Here is a 23,549-nt window from a genome sequence, read left to right on the forward strand (position 1 = left end):
TAGTTGTGTGAGACATCTGAGTTAATTTTGTGAAGGGTTTAAGATCTGAATCTGGATGTTCAGTTCTCCCAGCACCCGTGTTGACAAGACTGTCTTTACTCCATTGTATTGCTTTTGCTCCTGGTCAAATATCAATTGGTTGGCTAGATGTGATGGCTCATGCCTGTAATCCCAGCTACTTGGGAAGCAGAGATTGGGAGGAGCATGGTTTGAGACCAGCCTGGGCAAAATGTTAGCAAGACTACATCTCAACAAATAAGTTGGCAGTAGTGGTTCTTGCCTGTAATCTCAGCCACACAGGAAACATGGGATGAGGATCTGTCTAAGGCTGGCCCTGAGTGAAAATGCAAGACTCTACCCGAAAAATGAAGCAAAAAAGGGCTGGAGATGCAGCTCAAGTGCTAGAGGTCTGCCTAGGAAGCTGGAGGCCCTGAGTTTAAAAAAATAATAATTGGCAAATTTATGTGAGTTTATTTCTGAGCTCTCTTTTCTGTTCCATTCATCTATTAGCCTATTTTTTGCAGGACTTTGTTGCATTCAATATCGAGTTGGTTGTTCTGGGTTCTTTCCTTCTCCATATAATCTGTAGGGTTAGTTTTTTGATATCTACAAAATAACTTGCTGGATTTTGATTGGGGTGTTGAATGTAAAGATCAAACTGAGAAGAACTGATATGACGACAATATGAAGTCTTCCTATCCAGAGACAGAATATTTCTTCATTTGCTTAGTTCTTCTTTAATTTATTTCATCAAGAGTTTTGTAGTTTTCCTCATATAGATCTTGACGTATTTTGTTAGATTGATACCTAAATATTTCATATTTGGGAATGCTAATGTAAATGATACATGATTTAAATTTCAAATTCTACTCCTTCATCGCTGTTGTATAGGAAAATAATGACCTCTGTACATTCATCTTGCATCCTACTTTTAGCTCCAAAAGTTTTTTTGTCAATTCTTTTGAATTTTACACACAGATAGTCATATTATCTCCAAAGTCAGTTTTAGTTCCTCCTTTCCAATCTCTATGCCTCCTATTTCATTACTGATTTAGCTAGGACTTCCATATGAAGCTGAGAGCAGTGGGTGAGTGGGACCCCCTTGCCTTGCTTTTGATCTTGGCAGGAAAGCTTCAAGTTTTTCACCTTTAAGGATGGTGTTAGCTTTATCCAGTTGAGGAAATTCTGCCCTATTTCTACTCTGTCAAATGTTTTTGTCATGAATGGTGCTGGATTTGGTCTTCTGTATCCATAGATATGATCATGTGTTTTTGCTTCTATAACCTGTTGATGTGATGGATTACATTAATTACTTTTTAAATGTAAAACCAGTCTTGTATATCTGGATAAATCCCACTTGGTCATGGTGTATGATTCTTTTTTTTATACAGTGTTGGGTTCTATTTGTTAATATTTTGTTGAGGATTTTTGAATCTGTGTTCATGAGATATATTGGTCTGTAGTCTTCTTTTCTTGGAATGTATCTACCTGGTTTTGGTACTAAGGTAATGATGGTCTCATGGAATAAATTAGGAAGCATTCCTTCTGCTTCTAGCAGAATTCTAGAGAACTGGCATAATTTCTTCCTTAAAGGTTGGGGCCCACTTGGGCCTGGTGCTCTCAGGTGTGGAGGGCTATTGATTATCTCTTCAATCTCCTATTCTATTTGGATTGCCAGTGCTTCTGTATTAGTTTTGACAGATTGCCTCTTTCAAGGAATCAGTCCCTTTTATTCAGGCTATTAAATCTGAGGGCATATTTATTTATTGTCCCTTTAATATCCTTTCCATCCCTTGTATCATTGCTGTCATTCATTTCACATATACATAAGCATATATATGACCATCTTGTTGCTATTACATTGTAAAAACTGGTACATGGAAATAAATTAAGATTATGATAAATAAGGGCTAGGGGGTTAAATAAAAGAATACAAGTAAAAGGGAGAACTCTTTGGCAGAGGAAACCAGCAGGAAGGGGAAGGGAAAGGAAAGGATGCTGAGTGAACATGATCAAAGTTCATATTATATGTATATGAAGACAGCACAATGAAACTCACTAAATGCTGTTTAAAAAGAGGAGGGAGGGATCAAGAGAGTGCAATAGAGGGTGAATTTGATCAAAGCACCTCGCATGCATGTATGGAAATATTACAATGAAACCGTTCAGTACAGTTAATTTAAGCTAATAAAAAAGAATATGAAAAATAAGCTGCCATGGTAGTACACACCTGTAATCTCAGCACTCGGGAGGAGTGCTGAGGTAGGAGGAACTTGAGTTCAAGGCCAGCCTGGGTTATATAGTGAGACCCTGTCTCTCTTTTGCTTGTTTGTTTTGGTGGTACTGGGGTTTTAACTCAGGACCTGCCACTTGCTAGGCAAGTGCTGTAGCACTAGAGCCATGCTCCCCCAGACCTCCTTGGAGGTTTCTGCTTGTGGGTTACTCTCAGGTACAGTGTGAATACTGTATTCTCTTCTCTCCAAATTTGGAGGCAATGGTATGCCCTGTGACCTCACCTCTCTCATGGATCTAAAAGTTGTTAATTTGTCAGTTCAACTTTTTACTTCTTGGGCTGGAGTGGTGCTTGCTTTTAAGATACTTAAGTGCTGGGCCAGAAGCAGAAACAGGTTTGGTTTTGTTTTCCATGTATTTTAATGTTTATAATCCGCCTCAGGCTTTTGAAAGGCTACATTGTAGTACACATTATTTAGTCAGTAGGCAGACATTTAGTTGGTTCCAATTTTTCACCATAACAAACAAAAAGTGTACACTGAGCAGCCTTCTGTGTACACTTTTGTATATTCCTTATTTTTTTTTAATATCTTATTTCTTTGGGATGAACTTGTAGAAGTAAAAGCACTGAATCGAGTGAGACAGTGATTTTTGTCAACAATGAAGGAAATGTTTTTAATTGTGATTTCTCCTTCTGCTTCTACATTTGCCTTCCTACAGGGATGTACAGTGAAATTACCTGACAAGCACAATGCTACAAGGAGGCGTGCTGAGAAACCATGGAAACGGGAAACAGCCTGGCTGCCCTTGCAGAAAGAGACTCATCGCTCTGCACATTCTCCAACATGAGAGAGATTTTACAAGACAAAGGATGTGGGTTACATGTGTATTCAATATGCATGCTTCAGGAAGGCAGCACACAATGACCATCTTCATTTTGACCCAAACCAACTTGAAAGCTTGGTGTGGCGATACACACCTATAATCCCAGCAGTCAAGAGGCTAAGGTAGGAGGACTCTGAGTTTGGGAACTGCCTGAGATACATAGTGAGACCTGTCTCAAAATCAAACAGTGTTCTCTTAGGTAGCACATACACTGAAACTGGAATGGTACAGAGATTATCATGGCCTCTGTGCAATTATGACATGCAAATTCATGAAGTGTTCCATATTTTAAAAACAACAAACAAACAAACAAAATCTACCTTGATTATTCTCACCTTTATGGCAAGTAGGAACAAGCAATCCTCCTAAAGTTGCTACAAATTAGGGCTAACCTCAACAGTGTGGTGGGGATGGAGGCTCATCCCAAAGTATCCCATGGAAAATGCAATAACCTCAACTCAACCAAGTCAGGCCAAACCAAATTCCAACTGGTATCTCTCAGGAGCAAACGCTCATCGGTTCTCTCCACCTTCCTCGGCTGCCCCACTGTTTTCTGCTCCTTCAGGATCTAGCTCCAGGAAAATGGAGGCTCTTCTCCAAGCTCTGCCAGAGACTGATAAATACTACCCGATGTAGATTCACACAGGTCTATCTAGAAAACACAGCACCAGTCCCCTGTAAGGATGCTGCTACTTTGAGAAACTGTAAGACCTCTATCTTAACTTCTGAAATTCCAAACAAAAGCCTTCAAAACTGTTATTATTTCATAAACAAAATCTGTGAAAATTCTGACACAAATGCTTCACCTTTCTTCCTACCTTTTGGTGTTACCTACGCTGTATGGAGAAGTTGTCTTTTGGTACTGGGGTTTGCTAGGCAAGCTCTACCTCTTGAGCTATGCCTCTAGCCTGGAGAAGTTGTCCTAGGGTCCCTGCTCAGCCTTCTCGTCTCCCTCCCACCCAAGGGCACCATCACTACCTCCCCTCCCCAGCCTACCCAATTTCATTGTTAGTTCTTAAATTCTCCACAGCCATGGTCCTCAAACTGGATCACACAGCAGAATTGCCTGGAGGGTTAGAGAAACACACCCTGCTGTGCTATTCAGTTTCTTAAACAAAAGATAGCCTAGCACAGGATGCCTGGCTTAGAAATGAATGCTGTCTGAGGCCACTAAAATGGCAAAACAGAATGGCTCACAAGAAGATGAAATCAAATATAGACCCATATTTGCCCATTAGTGAAAGTGATCAGTGATGGAGGCTTGGATTCAAGTTGGGAAGCAGCCAGCAGAGTTGGGCCCATGAGGATTCCTCATGGATGCAAATTCTTGTGTTGGGCTATAGTCCCTGCGTGCAGCAAAGAATCACTTTAACTTGTGGTGATGACACAAGGGGATTTTCAGGAAGGTTCTACTTGCCCCCACAGGCAAAGGCAGTACTTCTGGAGCTGTCGGATTATCTTGGCGTCAAAAACAATGAACATCTGTAGAGAGTAGGGTATTCTACTCTTCACAGTCTCTTGCTTTTGGTAACAGAGTTCCCTGGGGGGATTTTCTTCTTAATCAAGCCTGTATTAATAATAGCTAGGGTGACCGTACAGTTTATTATCCATATGAGGATAATAAAATGATAGGGACCCTGGCTTATTAGATTACCAGAACAGGGGCTAGGATGTAGCTCAGTGGTAGAGCACTTGTCTAGCATAGGTGAATCCTTGGGTTCCATCCCCAGCCCCACAAAAAAACAGAAACAGGGTCAGGAGTGGTGGAACAGCCTGTAATTCCAGCTACTTGGGAGGCAGAGACAGGATGATAATGGTCAGAGGTCAGCCTGGGCAAAGCTAGGGAGAGACCCTATCTGAAAAACAAATTAAAACCAAAAGTGCTTGGGTGTGTTGCTCAAGTGGTGGGGTGCTCAAGTAAAAGGCCCTGAATTCAACTCCTAGTACTGCAAAACAGACAAACAAAAATAACTACCAGCACAAACAAGAACCATTCGGAACAAACTGGAAGACAGGGTCACCCTAACACAAGCATCATAAATCTTAGCTAGACAGCAGTCCCTGTGAAGATGAGCTATTTGCAGGTGAAAAGAGCATCTCAGAAAACAAAAACCTGGGTTTCAGTCCTTGCTCCCCAGCTTACTAGCTGCTTGACTTTGGACAAGTTACTTAACCTTGTGGTACCTCAGTGTTCTCACCTGTAAAATTACTGTAGTTATCAGTCACTCCTTGCAGTGCTGTGAGGATTAAATGAGTGAACACAGGCAACAGAGTGGGAACTAAACTATGGCAGATAGCTCTTTTTATTTTATTCCTGTAGTCAAGACTGTGAAGCACATTCAAGGTCCATAATGAGAATTGCAGGTTTAGGGTCAACAGAAATCAGGAGATGTTTGTAGAAGTTTGGGTTTGGGGACCTGATTCACAGGATTGGGAAGGGGAGGAACAGGACATATGTGAAAGCTCCCATCTTCACATCCCAGGAGCTGTGACCAGAAACAGGAATTGAACTTTCTTCTTCAATTTCCTCATCTAACATGAATGGTATTACCCTTCTTACAGAATTGCTATTGCTTTGATGATTAAATGAGGTAAGAACATTGAGATACGAATGTTGTGGAAAAACACAACTGTGGAACCATAGAATATTCCTGTAAAGGTGCTCAAGGACTTTTCCTTGTCCTCCTTTTTCTTTTAAGGTATAATTTATATAAATAACTTCCACCAATCTGAAGTGCATAGCATAATAAATGGATGCAATTGTACAAGCATCACCACATAATCAAGGTCCAGAACAATTCTTCCAAGCCACCTCCTCCTTGCCCTTGGCCTTGGGTGCCCTCCCCCATTCCATTCACCCTAAGCACCCACTAGTCTACTTTCTATTGCTGGTACTTCAGTCTTTTCTAGAATTTCATTGAAATGGAATAATATTGTGTGTATGTAACCTTTTTTTCTGTTTATTTGGCAGAGTGTTTTTGAGATTCATCTATATTTTTCCATGTATTAAAATTTCATTTTTTATTGCCAAATAGTAATCTGGGTTATAGCACTATTTTTGATTCATTCACTAGCTGGTAGGCATTGGGATTACTTCCCATCTTGAGCTCTAATGACTAAGTTGCTATGAGCATTTGTGCTTTCATTTTTTATGTGCTCCTGTGTTTCTCTTGGGTACTAGGTATGGAATTACTTGGTTGTATGATTATCATATGCATCTAATAAACATATAATATATTCATATTGAACTTTTCTCAATGATTTTGAAAGAAAATCATGGGTTAGTTTATTGAGGTCTTACCCCATGTCAGGCACTGGGCTGAGTGATTTACTGGTATTATCCTATTCTGTCTCTTGAGAATGCTGCGTCACGGATTCTAACATTCCCAAGGCATGCAAGTTTACAGCCAGCATTTGAACACAAGAATTCTAGGTATGGAGCCCATGGGTCTAGTCACTAAGCATAACTGTGTTCCAGATGCTGCTCCATGGCTTAGCTCTGATTAGCTTTCTTGTCATCAACAGGGGGCTCAGAGCACTCTGCATGGAAGACATGTTTGGGAGATTCCAATGGATTGGACTGTACTTCTAGAACCAGAACAATTTTCACAAAACATTAAAAAAGCATGACCTAGCCAACAACCCTGCATTTCCCCTAAAAATTCAATCCAGTTTTTCATCCTGCATACCCAGCTCTTTTTCCAGCCTCTCCAGCCTTGACAACTGGACCATCCTTCCCCTCATATGAAACCGTTTAAGTGCATTGTTTCTCAAACATACTAAGCTCTTTCTTGCTGCTATTCAACATGGATACGTAGCGTAGTCTTATCTACCGGACCCAGACTCTCAGGCCAGTGAAAAATTCTCAAGAGATATGGTGTAGTGAACTGGGAGCCCATTAGTTGGTAAGGGGAGAGAGTTGGGAAGACTCACTGTATTTTACTTGCTTCTGGAACACCAGAGGCACCCAGACATGTGCTGCAGATATTTGAATGTGGGGCAACCAAAATATGGAGGAGGCCTAGTTCTAACTATAGACCCGGGCCTCCAGGACACTCACATAGATAGGCTGGGATTACAGGCATGAACCACCACAATAGCTAAAAGGTGAAATCTTTAAGAGGTGATTAGGCTACGGGGACTCCACCCTCACGGGTGGGACTGGTGCTATTATAAAAGGGTGAATTTAGCTTCCTCTTGCTCTCTCTCACCTTCTGCCATGTGATGTTGTAGCAAATGTCACCAAATACTGGCACCTTGATACTGGACTTCCCATCCTCCAGACTGTGAGAAATAAATTTCTGTTGTTCATAAGCTATTCCATTTATGGAATTTTATTACAGCAGCCCAAACAGACTAAGAAATTGATACCAAGAAGTGGAGTTGTTGAGTAACAAATGCCTAAAAATGTGGAAGTGGCTTTGGAACTGGGTAGAGGCTGGAACAGTTGTAAGGTAAATGCTAGAGAAAAACCAACACTGGCATAAATGGACCATTAAAGGTGATTCTGGTGAGGGCCCAGAAAGAAAAAAAACTATAACGAAAGCCTCAGCTGATTTAAAGCATCCTTAAATAACCCTGAACAGAAATTGGTGGGACTATGGACAATAAAAGCCATCCTGATGAGGTCTCAGAAGAAAATGAACAACATGTTGGATGCTAGCAGAAAGAAGATCCTTGTTGTAAAGTAGCAGGGAACTTGACTGAGTTGTGTTTGCATTCTAATGTTTTGTGGAAGGCAAAACTCGTGAGCAATAAAATTGGTACAGGAAATCTCTAATTAAAATTTTGAAGGAGACACCTGGCTCCTCCTGACTGCTGAATTTTATAGTAAAATTCAGGAAGAGAGAAACTATTTAAAGATGGAATTGTTGGGCCGGTAGAATGGCTCAAGTGGTAGAGTACCTGCCTGTGTAGCAAGCATGAGGCCCTGAGTTCAAACTCCAGTACCACCAAAAAAAATAAATAAATAAGCAAAAAGGAACCAGAACTTAAAAAAGATTTGGAAAATTCTTAGCTATCCATGTTGAAAAGAATGAGGAAGGCTGTTTAGGAAAGAATACTGAGTGTGAACCATTTTATCTGTATGATATGAAGATCAACATGGGGGTGGGTCATGGTTTAAAGCACCATCTTACAGGATAGTGCCAGTTTGGACTTAAGGGGAGGAAGATAAGAAGAAATGAAGAATGGGACCCTAGATTTAGTTGGTGGAGAGCATGTGTTATTCTTCAAGACAAGGGAATAATCACTGCAAGTGATTCAGAGATCATTAGGGCTGCCTCCTCAATTTCAGGGAGTGGGAGGGAGCACATTGCCTTGCTTTTACTAGGGCAGGTACTCTCTGGCCAAAGCAAGAGAGGCAAGACCGTTTAGAGCTGTGGGAGTGAGGCCACTCACTCAGCCACAAATGCAGCCTTTACTTCTGAGCAACACAGAAGGATTTATAGCCCCAGGCCACAAAGACCTTGTACTAATGCCAAGGGGAAGCTCCCTTGGCATTCCTGGGAACTGGCTGCTTGTGTGTCAAGACTGACCTAGCCTACTGTTTTTTGTTTGTTTGTTTGTTTGTTTCCCCCAGTTCAGTGCTCAGGATTGGACCAAAGGCCTTGTACATGCTAGGCAAGTACTCTGTCACTGAGCTACATTCCAGACTAGCCCACATTTTTATAGTGGAAAGTTGCAGTCCTGGCAAAGTAAGACCTGATGCCCATCCAGACTTGGTGTGCATGTGTGGGTGGGAGGGATCAGGGGAAGGGTGTCACTGCTTCCTGCAACAGGAGCTACTTGGGCTGTCCTCTGCAGCCACCTCAGATGGGTCCAGCAGCTGCTGGGAACCCTACCCACAATATCTGAACCTGGCTACCTGCACTGGAGCATTAGTACACTCAGAGCTGGTCTCTCTGGAGACACTGGGACCTTCAGACTCCTAGTGTTGGTTTTGCCTGTTCTTTGTGTCTACAATGTCCTGTCCTCCCTTCCTACCCATTATCCCCATGAAACAAATTCTTCCAAGTTCCACCTCAAAGCCACTGCCTTAGGAAGTCTCCCTAATTACCTTCTCTTTTGTGTCATGGAAACATGTTTATTTCTTACCTATCACAATATACTGGAGGGTGTGGATGAGTCCTCTGCCTGTCTATTATCTGACTGGAGTACTCACAATTGTGAGCACTAGACTTTGCATGAGTCTACACAAACAAATAAATGACCAACACCAGGTCAGTGGCAATGAGCTCAGTCTTTGACACTTCCTTGGGACACCCTGCAATAAAAACGTTCTATCAGCTGTTCCAAATAGTACCCTTAACCCGTTCCTGTCTCATAGTGACTGCTGGAGAATTCCACCAAAAGAAAGAGGCATGGGGCCTCTTTCAGGCAAACCTGGGAATTGAGTCTTCTCAAAAATTCCTGATCAAAACACACGGAAAGCTATTGAATAACAGGGGGCGGGAGGAAAATGGTAAGAAAGCATAATAGAGAGGATTAGACTGATACAGTACAATATATTCACAAGTGAAATACATGGTAAAACATCTTTGAACAATGAACATATACTTTAACAATAATGGACAGAAATGTAAAACAGGTCCGGTTAGGGGAAGAGTATTAGTGGGAGGGGAAGGGTGCATGGAGAAGGTAAAGGAGGGTGAATATGGTCAACGTACTCTATATACATGTATGAAGATAGAACGTTGAAACCGTTTTAAATAGAGGGGAGGGGGGAAGAGGGAGAATGATAGTGGGGGATGAATCTAACCAAGGTACATTATAAGCATAAGTGGAAATGTCACAATGAATCCCTCTGCACAACTAATAAAAATGTGAAAAAAAAATTCCTGATCACTCTAAAAGACAGGTAAGATCAGCTTTTTTGTGATAATGGGATTTGGACTCATGGCCTTGGGATTGGTAGGCAAGAACTCTACCACTTGAGTCACTTCCCCAGTCCTCAGGTCTCTTCTTGATGGTATAAAGGAAGGGAATGAATGATTCATTCCTGTTCTTAAGGGAAATATAGGTGCCCATACAGTATGCAGAGGAAGAGGAATGCAGTACAGAGAAGGTGAAGATGTTGTGGAGAAGGGCAGTAAGACCAGCCCTGTCTCTGTGGGGAGAAACAGAAACACAGTGTAGACTTACAGTGCAAAAGACAGAGGTGAGAGGAAACTGGAAGCCTGCCAAGAGAAGCAAAGTCAAAAACCCAAGTGGAGGCGACTTATTTCATCACATCCAGTTGGTTAAAAATAACTTCACTTATTAGTTTAAATGAGATCACCACAGGGCTGGAAAATCGCTGTCAGTGAAACAAAAACACTATAAGGAAAAGAAGAAAAGTCTACGTTGGTGACAAACTTCATTTCAATAAGGCACCATTGGAGGAGCTGCCTGAACTTTCCCAGGCCGTTTTCCCTCTGGGCTCTTTGTGGGGTTCCGGGGTTAGTGCTCTCCACCCTTTGTCTTGCTGGGAGGAAGCAGCAGCACAGGGCATAGGACCATGGAACATCACGGGAAGGGGGACCCTCCTGGGCCTGCCACATGGGTGTGCTGGGCTGGACCTCACCTACACGCAGGCAGGGACCTTGCGGCCTCTGCTCCTCGGCTTGCTTCCATCAAGGAGCTGCACTTTCTCTCAGCCAATGATTTCCCTTGTCAGCTGCCATCAGCAAGAGCTCCACTGAGGAAAAGCAGCTGCTCTGCAGAGAAGGGGACTTGGGGGGCAGTTTACACGCTTCTTCTACAGAGGACAGGGACAGAACTCTCTGAGTGGCTTTTCTAGACAGCAAAGCAGATAACAGCCCTGTGACCCTAACCCACCTCAGCGTGCTCTCCTGAAGCCCCCTTCTGATTAACCTAAAGCCTCCCCATCAGTCTAGCTCCAGGACCAAGACCCCGGCAGTATTCCTGACTCAGAGATTAGGGGAGCCAGGCAAGGCTCAGGTAACCCACTCTGGGACACAGGACCCTTGAGCATGGTGACCATGGTGAGCCACACATTCTGCCGACCACATTAAAACAGCAGCCAGTCCACACGCGCACAGTCAGGCATCACAAAAGCCCCAAAAGCCTTATCAATGGTGTGTTGTTCTGTAGGGCTGACAAATGGGGGCAAGTGTGGGGAGCCTAAAGTCACTGCCAGCATTGACACTCTAGCTCTTGAACACATGCCGGGAACATGTCCTCACTGTGCCTGGGTCTTGGTTCACCCAACTTCACATCACCCGTTGGCTCCCCAGATCATGAAGGGTTGTTGGTTGTTATTATTATTTGGAAGACTTATTTTTAATTCGTTGTTGTTATTGTTGTTTTTCAAGGAATATGTAAATTATTTGATTTTTTAAATTAAGTTTAATTTTTGTTATTTTTTTGAGACAGGGTCTCACTATGAAGTCCAAGTGGTCTCAAACTCACAATTCTCCAGCTTCAGCCTCCCGTGTCCAGGGATTACTGGTGTGTACCACCACAACTGGCTCAAATTTTCTATTTTTATGTAATGTCAAAGGTAGAGAAGATTGTAAGAACAAATAACTTCCACAGGTTCACCAATCTGTATTCACTTTGCCCTATTTATCATTATTTCCCTCTCTCTCTACACACATACACTTCCATGTAGGTGTGTGTACCTCTATATGAACATGTACATATTTTTATCTATACCTATTGATTTTTTTCTGAGCCATTGGTAAGTATGTTGTAGATATAACATCTTCTTGCCCCTAAAAGCTTTGGTGTGCATTTCCTAAGATCAAGATTATTCTCTTACACAGCTGCAGTACAGTTGTGAAAATCAAGAAATTGAAACACTGGTGTCATATTATTATTTAATTTACAATCCATCTTCAAACTGCATCAAATATAGCTATGTTTTTCCTAGTCTAGGATACATTCCAGAATCACAAATTGCATTTCGTTGTCAAGTCTTTTTATTCTGTTTTAATGTAGAGCAGCTGCTTAGCCTTTCTTTGTATTTCTTATTCTCAACCCTTTTAAAGAGCAGGATTTGCCTCAGTTTGAGTTTGACTACTGGTTCCCCATGATTAGATCGAGTTAGGCATTTGAGAGAGGAATATAGTATCAATGAATTAATGTATTCCTTGGGGTGTAACATTATGTTGGTTTGTCCATGACTCAAATTTGGAGTCACTATTGTGGCTTTGATCTTTGCGCCCTATTGGACATGAATGGATGTTTTCTATCTCTGGCTTCCTGCACTATCATGGTAGACAAAAGGGGCACATACTTGCATTCACACTGCCTATGTGATGGCCTGTGAGGTGGAGTAGCAGGCTAGCCTGTTGGATGCTGCAAGCACATGGCTCGTCTGCCCCCTTGCCTGAGCCAACAACCAACCAACTTCCAAGAAGCAAGTCTACTTGCTAATCAGCCACTGTCTACAGACTTATAAACAAATCCAGCCAAGACTAGCAGAGGGCCACATAAATTGGTCCATAAAATTGTGAGCTAAATGAATAGTGGTTTAAGTCATGACATTTTGGGTGATATGTTTCATCCAAAAGCTAATGGATGCCTCTTACCCATCAGAGCTGATAGGACTCAGATTCACTTGAGCTCTCTGAAGAAACAAGGTCTCCTGTTTTAATTCTGGCTCTGTCCTGTATCCCTCAGGGTTCTGACTCTCTACGTATTTGGGATTCAAAGGATCATTTTAATTTACATATATCTTGCTATTTCTGGGTCTTTCCAAAACAAGGCCATATTTTGTATTACTTAATTGGATAATCAGGAGACTTTTTCAACATTCTCACTTAAAAACCAGCAAATGAAGACCCTTCCTGGGCAGAGACTCCATAACAGAAGAGGTGTCTATCACTAGCTCTGACATTTACCAACTCTTCTGACCTCTCCCCTGGAGAGATGGACTTGGTGCATCTGGGATGCAGCCTGAGGATTTGTACTTTTACCAAGTTCATCTGGTATCCTAATGATCAGAGAAGTTTAGGAAACCCTGCATTATAAACACAGTTCTCTACCTAGGCTATATGTTAACATCACTGGGATATTTTTTAAAAACTTCAATGCCCAGAACATTTAGACCAGAATTTCTAGGGTTGGCACCTAGGCATCAGTATTTTTTAATACTTCCCAGATGAGACCAGAGTGCAGCCAAGCAGAACATTGCAATTTCTATGAATGATGATTAAGAACCTGGCCTTTTCTCTGTTCTTGTAAATAGTCTCCTACACTGGCATGTGTTTCTGATAATGAAGGTGTTCTTATTTTGGTCCAAATGAAATGCTGTCTGGAGACTTCTTTATGGTTTTCTTCCCACCACTCAGTTGATTTTCCAGAAGGAAGTTAAATTTTCCTTCCTAGGCGTAGATTCCTAAGTCCTATAAATTTCCTTTTTAGGAAATAGATTTTTTTTTTCTCTTTTGAGCATGTAGTTCATTATGAGGAGAGACCTAAGCACAAGTTGTGACCATCAGCAACTCTAGCAGATGCTGCCAGGGCCCTGCTCATATTCCCCACAGACGCAGACCGTTCCCAGGCCCAGGGCATCCTGAGTGGGCATCTCTGCCTCTTTGTTGCAAGGTGGCACTCAGGCTATCAGAATGTTTGCCTATGTAAAGAAAAAACCAGAAGAGCCTGGGAAGCAGACCTATACCAATGACTGATGAGTGCAGTGGTATGAACACCCGATTCCTCCCCGCAAATCAGCAAAACCATGGTTACTTGTACGGTCTCCAGAGACTCCCCGAAACACTAGGTCAAAGTTACCCACTCCTCACAACTGCTGTGAGCTTTGCCTCACATTGCACCACTGCTTGACCACTTTCCCTTCCTGTCCAGTATACCCCATAGTCCTATTGGCTTTTCCTTGGAAGACTTCTTGATAAAGCATATTCAGAGAATTCTCACTTCAAGGTCTTCTTCTAGAGAGCCCAACCTAAGACAGCAATGTCAAGGTCCCTCCAAGACCTTCACAGAGACAACGGCACTGACCTTCATCCTTAATACAAAAGGCATTGTACATGCCACCAGGAACTGGGTGGCTCTCAATTATCACATCGACAGCTCTCATGACTTGTTGTTCACCACTCCCTTTGCTGCACACAGTTGTCCTGAAACAAAGAGGACACTGGGTTAGGACAACTTCTCTGGGTTGAAAAAACAGAAAAGAATACTTTTCTGAATCAGCATTGACTTTTGCTGACTCATGAGCTTTGAATGACGTCATCAGTATGGTAACATTTTCCCAAAGGTCTACATTCTGGAAAACAGGTGATGCTAAAGTTGAAGTCGCAGATATCAATTCAAGTTTCAGAGGCAATACATTGTTGATCTCTTCTAGTATATGTTTTTTGTTTTTGTTTTTTTTAACAATTTATCAAAGGAAGCATTTGAGTTTTAAAGAGATTTGGTTTAGCAAAGGAAAATAAGACCAAAAAAACCATTAATTAATTAAAGCAGAACTTTAATTAAGTAGACCCTCTTATTAGTCTACATAAGAGACTGCTTTTCTAAAGACGAGAAGTTGATTCCAAGCTACACACTTACCTCACTGCCTTGGAACCCTATGAAGATCTAAACTTCCCAGTGATGGCTACTCTGGAAGTCAGCAGATAGTATCTTGACAGTCTAGATCCAACTCTGTGTCTCTGAGCCAAAGGCAGAATCTGTGATGTGTTCTGTGACCTTACAATTCAGAATCTAACCAGGACACTTTTGCAGGTGAAAGGATGCTATTAATTACTTGGGAACGGAAGGCATAAAACAGACATCCAGAGTCCCAGCAACTTGGGAAGCTGGAGCAGGAGGACTGCTTGAGCCCAGGAGTTCAAGGCCAGCCTGGGCAACACAGTACTCTCCACAACAACAAAAAAAAGAGGACAAATGGTCACCCTAGTGATATGGCAGCATCGGGAAACTACATATCCCAGTGTGCCCTGCTACCAGAAAGTCAAAAGCTTGCTTGGCACCTGGGATCCATGGTTAGCACCATTTGTGAAGTGAGCAGTCCAGGTATGGGTCCTGACACTGGGACTTCCCCTCCCTTCCATGGGACACAGCCAGGTACGGAACACAATAGCTGAGGCAAAGTTTCAATGGGTATTAAGTTGGGGTAGAATTCTCTCTCCCCAGCTGTGAAGCTGGAGAACTGCCTGGTAGCCCTCCCCCTGTTTCTCCTGCTGCTGCCTCTGCCTCCTGAGAGCCACTAGGTTTTGGGGGGGATTCTGGACCTGATGCTATATCCACTTGACTTCAACTAGTTTGTCAGTTCTACGGTGGCCTGGACATCTTCCATAGAGAACATCCACTTTTCCTGGCCTGGATATCCTGGTCTAGCAGTTTCTTGATGAAATTCTTCAGAGACATGGCAGAATTTTCCAGGCAATTGGTCTTCTGGCTAAGGGGACCATTTGGGAGGTGTCTTTGATAAGTGACTTTGACGTTATTGTAGGCAGCATGCCCTACCACCATCGTCCCTGTGAGTATCCTCAAGATCTGGCTCTGAGCAATCTCAAAGGGTATACACAGCATTTACCATGTGCCTCTTGCAGGTGTGGCTCCATTTGGTCCCCAGTGTGGCGGGGCTGGGGGCATACTTGTCATAAAGCACGTTTCCACTGGAGTCGACAATGCTATATATATTTTTTTATATTATTCAAATTTAAATATATGCTTATTTCCATTATTCTGTATTTTGGAATATCTTTTGTAACCAGCAATGGTTGGATTTTTAAAAATCCATCTGACAATTTTTGTATTGTAATGGGAACAGCTATCTACTTATATTTGACTTAATCACCAATCACTTTGTTTTGTTTTGGGTTTTTGTTTGTATGTTTTGTGGTTTTAGGGTTTGCACCTGAACAACTCCACAGCCCAGTCACCAATCTCTTTGAATTTAAATCTATCATCTTACAAGTGCTTTTAATTAACACTGTTAATTCCTCACTCTCTGCTTCCTTTTTCCTATTTTGGATTATTTGATTTTTTTTCATTCTGGTTTTCCTCTGTATTGATTTAAAAGTTATTCATCCTTTTATTGTTCTTTCAGGTAAAATCCAGAGGTTATGACAGGATCCTCTGACTTATTAAAATTTAATATTATTTCTACCCTCCTCCCAATAATACAACTTAAAATGTTATGTATTGTGTATTTAAAATACTTCTCACTTATGTACTATTTTAGTGTGCAATATTATTACTGCTTAATATAATTATATAATCTCAATTTGCTCCCATATTTACTCTTCCATTCTTTCTTTTACACATCTCCAGCCTTCTACTGCAATTATCCTCCCATCCAAAGAGCGCCCTTTAAGTGTTTCTTTTAGTGAGGGTTAACTGTATTGAAGTCCCTCATCTTCTGTCTATCTGAAAATGTGCTTATTTCACCTTTATTATGGGAAGATATTTTCACTGGTATAGAATTCTAGTTTGACAGTAATTTTCTTTGAGCACTTAGAAGATATCAATCAGCTTTGGGCTTTAATTGTTGGTTCATTGTTGCTCCTTCATATTTCTTTTAATTTTTCTTCATATTTGGTTCTTTTTTTGGTGGTACTGGGGTTTGAACTCAGGGCCTTGCACTTGGTAGACATGTGTTCTACACTTGAGTTACTCCACCAGGACCTTGTGCTGGCTAGACAGCTGTTCTACCACTTGAGCCACACCTCCAGCCCTTCATATTTGATTCTTATCAGTTTTTCCATGATGTGCCTGTTCTGGATTTTTCATTTGTCCTACTTGGGTTTTGCCAGACTTCTTGAATCTAGGATTGATGTTTTTCTTCAGTTGTGGATCATTCTCATATTACTTTTACTCCATTTTCTTTCTTATCTCCTTTAGAATTCTACTTACAGACATTCTACTTACAGACATCTTCTTTGACCTTTACCTGTTCTTCTGCTTTCCATTCTTTATCCCTGTTATTTATTCTAAAATATTCTCCAGTTTGCTAATTCTCCCTTTGGCTCTTTTTAATTAGTTGTTCGATCTATTTATTATGTTCTCAATTTTAGTTCATGTATTCTTCATTTCTAGTATCCATTTGATTATTTTTAGTTTCTCATCCTCTGCTAAAAATCTCCTTCTTGTCGTTTATAGTTTTGAACATTTTAAGAATAATTATTTTAATGTCTGTATCTACCAATGCTAATGTCTAGAATTTCTATTCATACTTGTTTCTCCAACATTTTATTCTTCTTATTTCTTCATGTAACTAGTTACTTTATATTGTTTGAGAAATCCAACATTGGCTAAAATTGTTTAAATAAATTGAGGTCCAGGATAATATTATCTTCCTTATTAGAGAATTTTATTGATTCGTCTAGACACCTGGAGTCCTGAAACTCAGTGTGATAGCCATCCAAGTTTGTGGCTTTAAAGAAGTTGATAGTTTGGTGCTGTTAATAGGGATGCCTGTGTCCAGTATACTGTCCAATATGCTGTGTCCAGTTTATTCTTATTCCTGGGGCACAGTCCTGCAAGGTGCTATCCCAATGCAAAAGGGCTCATCAGGCCTCCTGCACAGGTGAGTTCAAGTCTCCATCCTCCTAGTTCCATGAGGCTGTCAAGATTGTTACTCACTTTTATGGAATCTGCAAAAATTTCCAGGAAACGGGAGCCCCCAATTTCTGAATTCATCACTCTAGATCTTTAGCCTTCTCTGGATTTATGTGTATGCTCAACACATACTCATGGAGATACAGATCAGATTTGCAATGTATCTACTATATCATAATTATGAGATGTACCAGGCATTTAATAATTGCTTTTCAGTATATATTCAGTGGGGAGCTACACAGGAAAGACAACAATGAAATGTACATAGTAACAGTCAGATATTTCCTAGTTCCAGAAATATTAATATGGGAGGATAGAAAATCAAATTTTAATGTTCTGCACAGTAAATATGAGAGTTTTATCTATGCAGTACTATCTCAGTACGAAGAAACTCTCTTACTTATGTCAAACCCACAGAAAATGGACTTTACCAATGACTCCATCCTGGGAGATCTAAGCCTATCTACAGGCTGGCTCTTCAGGATCTCTGAATAACCTAATTGTGTTAAATATGTTGGTGCAACAGAATTATAAAATAGTAACAGAATTATAAAAGGCACTTCTACTTCTTCTGCCTGACTACATTATGGAAACATTTTGTCTATTTCAGATGCGGACATAACATATCTGGCAGAGAGAACCACAGTTCCAGATTCACTGCAAAGCTTAGGACAGCGCTTCAGTCGTCCCTTCATCCAGTCACTGCCTCACACTTTGGTGCATGTGGAGATGTGAGTCAGCATGGCCTGTGTTTCCTATGGCCACCTGCCAGTCAAGCATCTCCAGGGTCATCATCTACCAAAGCAGTTCTTGGGGCCTATTCTGCTCTTTCACATTCCTCTAGCATGAAGAAAAAAGTGGAATGGCTCCTGCCTTCTCTGAATATGACTAAAGAATAGGTACCAGTACTACTGGGAAGCTTTCTCCCATCTGACCATAAAAATTACTTCTCTAAAGGAGTCCATGGTGAGGAACTGAAACAAGACACAGTGGGACTGGCTGTTTCTCTGTGATGTCTAAAGCCTGAGCTGGGAAGGCTCAGGCTGGCAAGAATCCAAGAGCTGGGGGTGGAATCAGCTGGAAGTATCTTCACTCACATTTCTAGAAGTTAATGCTGGCTATTGGTTAGGACATTGCTTGGGTCAGGGTCCCTACATGAGGCACCTCCACGTAGCCTGGCCTTCCTCTCAGCATAAGCATCTTACCATAGTTGGACTTCACGTGGCATCTCAAGGCCACAAATGGAAGTGTACCTTGAAATCAGGTGGAAGCAACATAGATTTTTCTATCCAACCTCAGAAGTCACATAGTGTCACTCTTACTGCATTCTATCAACAGAGGCAACCTCCTATGCTGTTCCTGATTCAAAGGGAGAAGATACAGAGCACACCTCCTCTTTCATGGGAGTGGCATGAAAGAATTGGTGGGGTAGCCATATTTTAAAACCTCCATCCCACACTCCCCACATGCCTATGCTATGCAGGTGAGTATCCACAGAGGTAAGGAGATAAAGAATAGATACCAAACAAAGACAGTCATTATCGTTAAGGGGACAAAGAGAGAAACTTACTTTATTTTTAAATTTTTTTTATTGTTTTATTATTCATATGTGCATATAAGGCTTGGGTCATTTCTCTCCCCTGCCCCCACCCCCTCCCTCTCCCCCCTACCCCCTCAATACCCGGCAGAAACTATTTTGCCCTTATCTCTAATTTTGTTGAAGAGAGAGTATAAGAAATAATAGGAAGGAACAAGTGTTTTTGCTGGTTGAGATAAGGACAGCTATACAGGGAGTTGACTCACATTAATTTCCTGTGCATGTGTGTTACCTTCTAGGTTAATTCTTTTTGATCTAACCTTTTCTCTAGTTCCTGGTTCCCTTCTCCTATTGGCCTCAGTTGCTTTTAAGGTATCTACTTTAGAGAAACTCACTTTATATGTATCTTTTGAAATGCTTTTTCTCTTTACATGTATCATTTGAAAATTTTACAACACAAATTATTTTTGTAACTTAAAGTTCAAAATAACAGTATGAGGGGTCAGGGGAGACTATGGCAAAACTCCTGAAAAATGCTTTTACCGAGAACTTAAAACTAGAATGCCCTGGAAGCCGTGGCCCACTTCATATTGCCTATCTTGGTGCCCCACAGGACAGTTGTTGAGCTCCCAGAGAAGCCTTAGTGGGTCAGAGGGGCTGGGTGGAAAGGAGAGCTTCCGCAGCTGTCTTGACTTACCCGAGGGTGCCATCAGCCAGCCAGCCTGTGGTGCATACTGCAAAGGTGCAGTCTTGGACCACCCTTCTCAGCTCTTCTGCAGACCCCAGGTGAGCTCCCCTGCTCTTGCAGGAAAGTCGAGCAGCCTCCAGATCCAGGTCCTGTGTGCCATTCTGAGACTCCGGCACGAAGAGCTTCCCTGCATAGAACAAGCACAACAGGAGCACTCTAGGATGCAGAAGAATGTAATCTCAGCTAACTCACTGCATGGTGGCCACCTGTCACAACCGTCGCTTCTCATCATCTGAAGACCCAAATGCTGCAAGCTCTCATTGCCCATCATCCCTGGGACCAGGTGATGACAATTATACTGGGGGGTTTTCACTCATTTCTGTTCTTGTCTTTTTTTTTTTTTTTTTTGAGAGGGGTTCTTGTTATGTTGCTCAGACTCCAACTTATGAACTCAAACCATGCTCTTGTCCCAGCCTCCCCACTAGCTGGGAATGCAGCTATGTACCACCACTTGTGGTCTGCTCTTGTCTTTTTTTTTTGGCAGTACTTGCTAGGCAAGCTCTCTACCACTTGAACCGTGCCCAGCCATTTTGCTTTTAGTTTGTTTTTCAGAGAGGATTTCACTCTAACTTTGCTTGGGCTGGACTTGGACTGTGATCCTCCTATCTCCACCCCCAGAGTATCTGGGATTACAGGTGTACAGCACCATGCCTAGCTTTCTTTTCTTCTTAAAAAAATTAACCAACTGCTCTGGCATGTTATTGGGTAAGCCCTTGAAATCTTTAAAAAAGGTATGTCAGGGTTCAGTGTTCTAAGACCTCTGAGTTGAGTCATCTGGTGTCCGAGGCACTGATGCAGGTCTTAACTCTGCCTTCTTCTGCCTCTTCAGCCCTGGGGTGATTCCCTACACAGTGGGTTGTGCTCTGCTCTTCGCACCTTGCATAAGGACATCATCAGGCTTTTTTCACAATGAATTCACTTGTGTCTGTGGGCTTCTCTCCCACTGGCCAAGACAGCAGGGACCACTTTCAGCACGGTTTATAGTATCTAAAGCACATAGTATATGGGCATAGAACAGGCCTTAAAGAACAAAGATTAGATGTGGGAGTGACAATATGAATTAAGGCAGGGGTGAAACCCAGGCTGAAAGCAAAAAGAGAGCTTAGGCAAGAAAACCATGGTGTAGAGGGTGCACTGTGGTCCCCAGGACTCTCCTAAACCGACAAAGGAATGTTCTTGGGCGTCCCTGTCAAGATTAAAGTAAAGGCAGGGAAGAAAAGACCCAGTTGGAATGAGATCCTTTACTTCTGTGAGCAAAATGTTCACAATGTATTAATTTTATTAGAATAAGACACTTAACTGCACACTGAACCACAGACACACATTCAGTTTAGGCACACCACAAACCCTGGTAAAACTGATCAAATATTGAGCTACAAGACAAATCTAAAAAAAATGCCAATATCAGATAAAACATGTTTTTTAGACCATAACGCAAGCTGAAATACACTTTTCTGGGGGTGGGACTAGAGTTTGAATTCAAGACTTCACTCTTGCAAAGTAGGCACTCTACCAACTTGAGCCATACCTCCAAGTCCATTGTGCTCTGGTTATTTTAGAGATGGAGTCTTGCAAACTATTTCTAACTATCCCCCCCCCACACACACATACTGCCTGTGCTGGCCTTGAACCACAATTCTCCTAATCTCGGCCTCCCAAGTAGCTACGATTATAGGCATAAGCCACTGCACCCAGCTGACATAACTGCTTTTATTTATCAAATACTTACACAGTGCTCACAATGGACTGAGCATTGTTCAAATTTCTTTACAAATATTCATTGTTTGGTGGTACTATGATTTGAACTCAGGGCCTCACTATTGCTAGGCTCTACCACTTGAGCCACTCCATCAGTCCTTTTCTACATTGGGTATTGAAACCTAGTTGCCTGGGCTGCTATTTGCCTCAAACCTGATCCTTCTGATCTCTACCTCCTGAAAAGCTAGGATTACAGGTGTGAGCACCAGTGCCCAGCACAAACCTTTTATTAGTCCTTATAACACCTCTATGATGTAGGCATTATTGTCTTATTTTAAAGGTAAGGCTTAGTATTAATACTTGTCCAAGATCATACAGCTAAGATACAAAGCCAGGCCTTCAGTTTCCTATCAGTGATCTTAATCAGTTTTATTGCCTCAAAATAACAAAGTGGTAATGAAGAAAATCTCTTGCAATTAGAAATTACAAAATGTACTTCTCAATGAGCCATGAGGTCAACAAAGCAACCACAACTGAAATAAAACATTTTAACTTAAGCAACCAAAACTTGTAAGGACTCTAGATTTAAGGGAACTAATAGCCTCAAAGGCTCAATTACAAAAGTAGAGTTGAAATATCATTGATCTAAGATTCTGCCCACAAAAATCTAAAAAAAAAAAAAATCAGGCTTCTAAAGAAGTAGGAAGGAGGAAGTAATAAATACAGAGCAGAAATCAACGGAGTGGAAAGGAAGACATATAATAGAGAAAATAAAGAAAGCCAAAAGTTGCTTCTTTTTCAAAAGAATAATAAGATTGATAAATCCCTAGTAAGACTAATCAAGACAAAAAGAGAGAAATATAAATTACCAATATCAGGAATGAAAAGCAATGTCACTACACATCCCCAGGGCACTGAAATGATAATACAGATGATTATGTTTTATATGTCAGCACAATGACAATTTAGATGAAATGAACAAATTTCTTTAAAAAACAAAGCTGAGCAAAACTGACACAAATGAATTTAAAAATCTAAATGTTATTTTTTCTACTAAAGAAATTGGGCTGGCTGAGTGGCTAAAGTGGTAGAGCTCCTGCCTAGCAAGTCTGAGGCCCTTAGTTCAAACCCCAAAAATAAATAAATAAATTCAGCCAGGTACAGTGGCTCACCCTGTAATCCCAGCTACTCAGGAGGTGGACATTAGGAGATTTGAGATTTGGGGCCAGCCCAAGCAAACAGTGTGAGCCTCCCAGAGACCCCATCTCAATCAATAGCTGAGCATGGTGATGTGCATCTGTCATTCCAGCTACTCAGAAGCATAAATAGGAGGATTGTGGTTCAGGCCAGTCAGGGCATAAAGTGAGACCCTATCTCCGAAATAACCAAACCAAAAGGGTCAAGGGTTTTCAAGTGGTAGAATGCCTGCCTAGCAAGCACAGGCCCTGAGTTCAACCCCTAGTACTACCCACCTGCCCCAAAAAAGAAAATTTAAATTCTTTGTGTAAAAATCTTCCATAAGAGAAACTCCAAACACAGATGACTTTACTACCAAAGCAAAGCAAGCAAACAACAAACAAAAGAAACAAAGTCTCATATTAAAGAAATCCTTTCAGAGGATAGAAGAGGAAACAACTTTCCGATTCAGTTAGGAACCATCATGAAATGATACCAACACCTTAGAAGGAATGAAAATTACAGGCCCATACATCTCAGGACAGGGGGTCCTTGCTCCAGGCGCAGTTCTAAGTCTTCGCTTCTCTGTGTGAAACTATTTTCTAGGGCTCCATCCACACACGGTTTCAAAGACCATTTTTGCCCAGAGGACGTATTTTCCTCTTCTGTCCAGATCTTTTTCAATCATTCTATCTACCCCATCTCTCAACTGGACAACTGAAATAATATCCTACATAC

At 41.5% G+C, this 23,549-nt stretch overlaps 1 protein-coding gene and 1 non-coding gene across 5 annotated transcripts in view; one reads left to right on the forward strand and one right to left on the reverse strand.

The window, feature by feature from the left end:
- The window catches only part of Susd5 (sushi domain containing 5), a 52,255-nt gene that overhangs the window by 25,521 nt on the left and 3,185 nt on the right, over positions 1–23,549 (reverse strand). For all 4 annotated transcript variants that reach the window (XM_020166749.2, XM_074074074.1, XM_074074076.1 and 1 more), the window contains exons 2-3: positions 19,887–20,064; positions 14,083–14,201 (exon numbers count right to left, since the gene is read on the reverse strand). In XM_020166749.2, the coding sequence (XP_020022338.2) occupies positions 14,083–14,201; positions 19,887–20,064 (297 nt within the window). The remainder of the gene's footprint in view (positions 1–14,082; positions 14,202–19,886; positions 20,065–23,549) is intronic.
- Positions 3,305–3,408, forward strand: LOC141423637 (U6 spliceosomal RNA). The gene has a single exon (XR_012448476.1). It is a non-coding gene; the product is annotated as a U6 spliceosomal RNA (small nuclear RNA).

Source organism: Castor canadensis, chromosome 5 (assembly GCF_047511655.1).
Source record: "Castor canadensis chromosome 5, mCasCan1.hap1v2, whole genome shotgun sequence".
NCBI classification, from domain to species: Eukaryota; Metazoa; Chordata; class Mammalia; order Rodentia; family Castoridae; genus Castor; species Castor canadensis.